Source organism: Lucilia sericata, unplaced genomic scaffold, assembly GCF_015586225.1.
Source record: "Lucilia sericata isolate MDLA Ls3-8-SP2 unplaced genomic scaffold, ASM1558622v1 Contig000798F_arrow, whole genome shotgun sequence".
Taxonomy (NCBI): domain Eukaryota; kingdom Metazoa; phylum Arthropoda; class Insecta; order Diptera; family Calliphoridae; genus Lucilia; species Lucilia sericata.
In genome coordinates this window covers 216,057-218,693 of record NW_023994790.1, presented here as the reverse complement: position 1 = coordinate 218,693, position 2,637 = coordinate 216,057, and the positions used below count along the sequence as shown (strand labels likewise).

The 2,637-nt window shown below is 39.4% G+C and overlaps 1 protein-coding gene across 3 annotated transcripts; it reads right to left on the bottom strand.

Moving 5' to 3' along the window:
- Positions 1 to 210: 210 nt before the first annotated feature.
- LOC119608170 lies at positions 211 to 1,636 on the bottom strand. 3 transcript variants are annotated; one of them, XM_037962479.1, is made up of 5 exons: positions 1,616 to 1,636; positions 1,077 to 1,306; positions 845 to 1,019; positions 729 to 748; positions 211 to 668 (listed from the first exon to the last, which is right to left on the bottom strand). In XM_037962479.1, exons 3-5 carry the CDS (start codon positions 953 to 955, stop codon positions 422 to 424), a joined length of 378 nt encoding a protein of 125 aa, XP_037818407.1. In that variant the 5' UTR covers positions 956 to 1,019; positions 1,077 to 1,306; positions 1,616 to 1,636; the 3' UTR covers positions 211 to 421. The 3 variants fall into 3 exon arrangements, 2 of the variants coding, with proteins under 2 accessions (XP_037818407.1, XP_037818408.1); XR_005231801.1 differs by lacking the exon at positions 1,616 to 1,636 and having other exon boundaries at positions 211 to 672; positions 1,077 to 1,300; XM_037962480.1 differs by lacking the exons at positions 845 to 1,019; positions 1,077 to 1,306; positions 1,616 to 1,636 and having other exon boundaries at positions 211 to 672; positions 729 to 761.
- Between the last annotated feature and the right edge of the window lie 1,001 nt (positions 1,637 to 2,637).

The following is a 2,637-nucleotide window of genomic DNA, read 5'->3' as shown; positions in this document are numbered from 1 at the left end:
CCAAAAGTTTAAAACAAAGCTGAAACAGAACTTAGTATAAATAAGGGGAAAACATACAATTGGGTTTAAATAACTCTTTTTTACCTTTAAAATATGCGTTAACTGCAGTGTCGTGTTAAAATGTGCTGCAATATGATAGTTCGAAATCTGTAGAAAAATAAAAAATTAATAATTTGAATTAAAATTGCTTTAATAGATCTATACTTATTCAAAAAGATAAATTCTTATAATTTAATTTTAAGAAATTTTTTGGACCCCACTTTGCGCTGCTTTTCTTTTGAATATTTAATCTTTTTTTCAGATTTCTCACGCGAAAATGTATTCGGCATTTGAAGAATAATCTTTTTACATTGTCTGGAAGGGTTCTGGTTAAACCCTTTGTTGAAGAAGATGCTGATTTAGTCTTGGTTGGTGGGAGATTTCATTTCCGTTGACTTACGTATTCTAATGCGTCTTCTTGAAGAATACCAATGTCATTAAGAATCGATTCATCGAAATAGTCAAGGTCTACTTCTTCTTCCGGGTCTACAGGTAGCTCTTCAAAAATATCTTCCGGTGCTGCAGGAATCTCTTCAACCACTTTTGAAGGTTTTAACTCCATGGAAGAATCCAGCCAATTGGTATCATCCGCTTCAACATTACCTGTCCCATTTAGGTGTCTGGTGTTTCTTGCTTAAAATAAATAAAATAATTGGTAACAAAAAAGAAAAGTATTTGCATAAACTTACCCAGGATATACTTCAGCATTCTATATTTGAAATCCAATTGAATTACAAATGAAATCCAAATGATTACAAATAAAAATATCACATTCACATTATGATAAACGTGTATTTTAACTTACCTTGCCAGGGTATTTAAATGTACTTTTTCTGGATTTTAGTATGTCAAACCAATCGTTCACCTCTTGGCCGTCTGGGTTGGCTTGTATAATTCTAGTCCAAGTGCGTAGCATCTTCTGATAGCATTCGCTGTTGTGTGCGAAAAAAGCTGTGTTGCTAATTTCACCTTTTGTCAACCTGAAATTTTTTAAAAATAGTATTATTCAGTATGAATCGTTTTTGTTATACACTTACCTGCACCTTTCCTTGCCAGATGTTCATGGCTAATTTTATAAGTTATTGACATATCAGATGTTGATCTCAGGCTAAGTAAATCTGTAAAAGTTCGGGAGGTTAAATGTTCGTCTCCCACAACTAAGCCACTGTCCAGGTAATGGTTCCGGATTAATTTTAAGAGGTGCGGAGCATCGGCCAGACTGAACACTTTTTCGTCTGCACAGTTGGGCTGGGAAACCAAGGTTTTCCTAAAATGATTGGGAAATAATTTATTAAAATTTAAGCAAAGATTTAATTTATTTGTTTTGTTGTTGACGAATCTTTCTAACTTATCGAAAAAAAAATACAGTTATTAACTAACATAAAAAACTAATTATTACTAATTTTAAGTCCTATTTGAGACTTAATATTAAAACAAAATCTTAAATCTATAAGTAATTATTCTACCTTTTTTGTTAATCGCAAACCGATCTTAATATTCAAACTTATCTTAACTTTAAGAATCAAATTGTTCGTGTGTTGCATAAAATCGATGGAAGCTGAAAGGATCCACTCACCGTTGTAGGGTCGGTCTATGAGGTAACGGAAAACTTTGTTTATATAAGTGGTTGTATGCCCTATGTCCTGCAGCATGCAGACATATCGCGTTAGATATGTCTGCCCATTTCCACTGGATTCTTCCTGGAGCCATCATTTTTCTTGTCCATCTGTAAAATCTTTCTAATCTCTTCAATAGCAGTGTTTGCTTGAGAAAGTTGAAATTTTGGAAGTAGTCCATTCTATTGAAAGATGAAGAAGGGATTTATATAACAGACTGGCACTGATTAAAAAAAGATTTTCTTACTCGGTTTGAGTTTCGGAATCGACCTGAAAATGTTCGGTTTGTATTCCTTTTTCTTTTCCTGCCGGTTCCATGCTAAAAAAGTAAATAATGCCTATAGTTCCTTCCAGATATACAGAAAGACACTGTGAAGATAGGATAGATAGATAGATAGATAGATAGATGATAGATAGATAGATAGATGATAGATAGATAGATAGCTATATAGATAGATCGATAGCTAGCTAGCTGCTAGATCGCTAGCTCGATAGCTCGATAGATCGCTCATCGCTCGATAGATCGATAGCTCGCTAGCTCTCGCTCGCTCGCTCTCGCTCGCTCGCTCGCTCGCTCGCTCGCTCGCTAGCTCGCTCGCTCGCTCGCTCGCTCGCTCGCTCGCTGCTGCTCGCTCGCTCGCTCGCTCGCTCGCTGCTCGCTCGCTCGCTCGCTCGCTCGCTCGCTCGCTCGCTCCTCGCTCGCTCGCTCGCTCGCTCGCTCGCTCGCTCGCTCTCGCTCGCTCGCTCGCTCGCTCGCTCGCTCGCTCGCTCGCTCGCTCGCTCGCTCGCTCGCTCGCTCTCGCTCGCTCGCTCGCTCGCTCGCTCGCTCTCTCCGCTCCGCTTTCGGTCCGTTCTCGTTCCGTTCTCTTTCCGTTCTCGTTCCGTTCTCGTTCCGTTCTCGTTCCCTTCTCGTTCCGTTCTCGGTCCGTTCTCTTCCGTTCTCGTCCCGTTCTCTTTCCGTTCTCGTCCCGTTCTCGTCCCG

What these genes read in the sequence shown, in the direction of transcription:
- LOC119608170 (XM_037962479.1), bottom strand. Translation starts at nt 955, where the DNA reads ATGCTACGCACTTGGACTAGAATTATACAAGCCAACCCAGACGGCCAA. An exon ending in CATTTAAATACCCTGGCAAG is followed by an intron (nt 749 to 844) that starts GTAAGTTAAAAT and finishes TTTCAAATATAG; the next exon opens with AATGCTGAAGTATATCCTGG. An exon ending in AATGCTGAAGTATATCCTGG is followed by an intron (nt 669 to 728) that starts GTAAGTTTATGC and finishes ATTTTAAGCAAG; the next exon opens with AAACACCAGACACCTAAATG.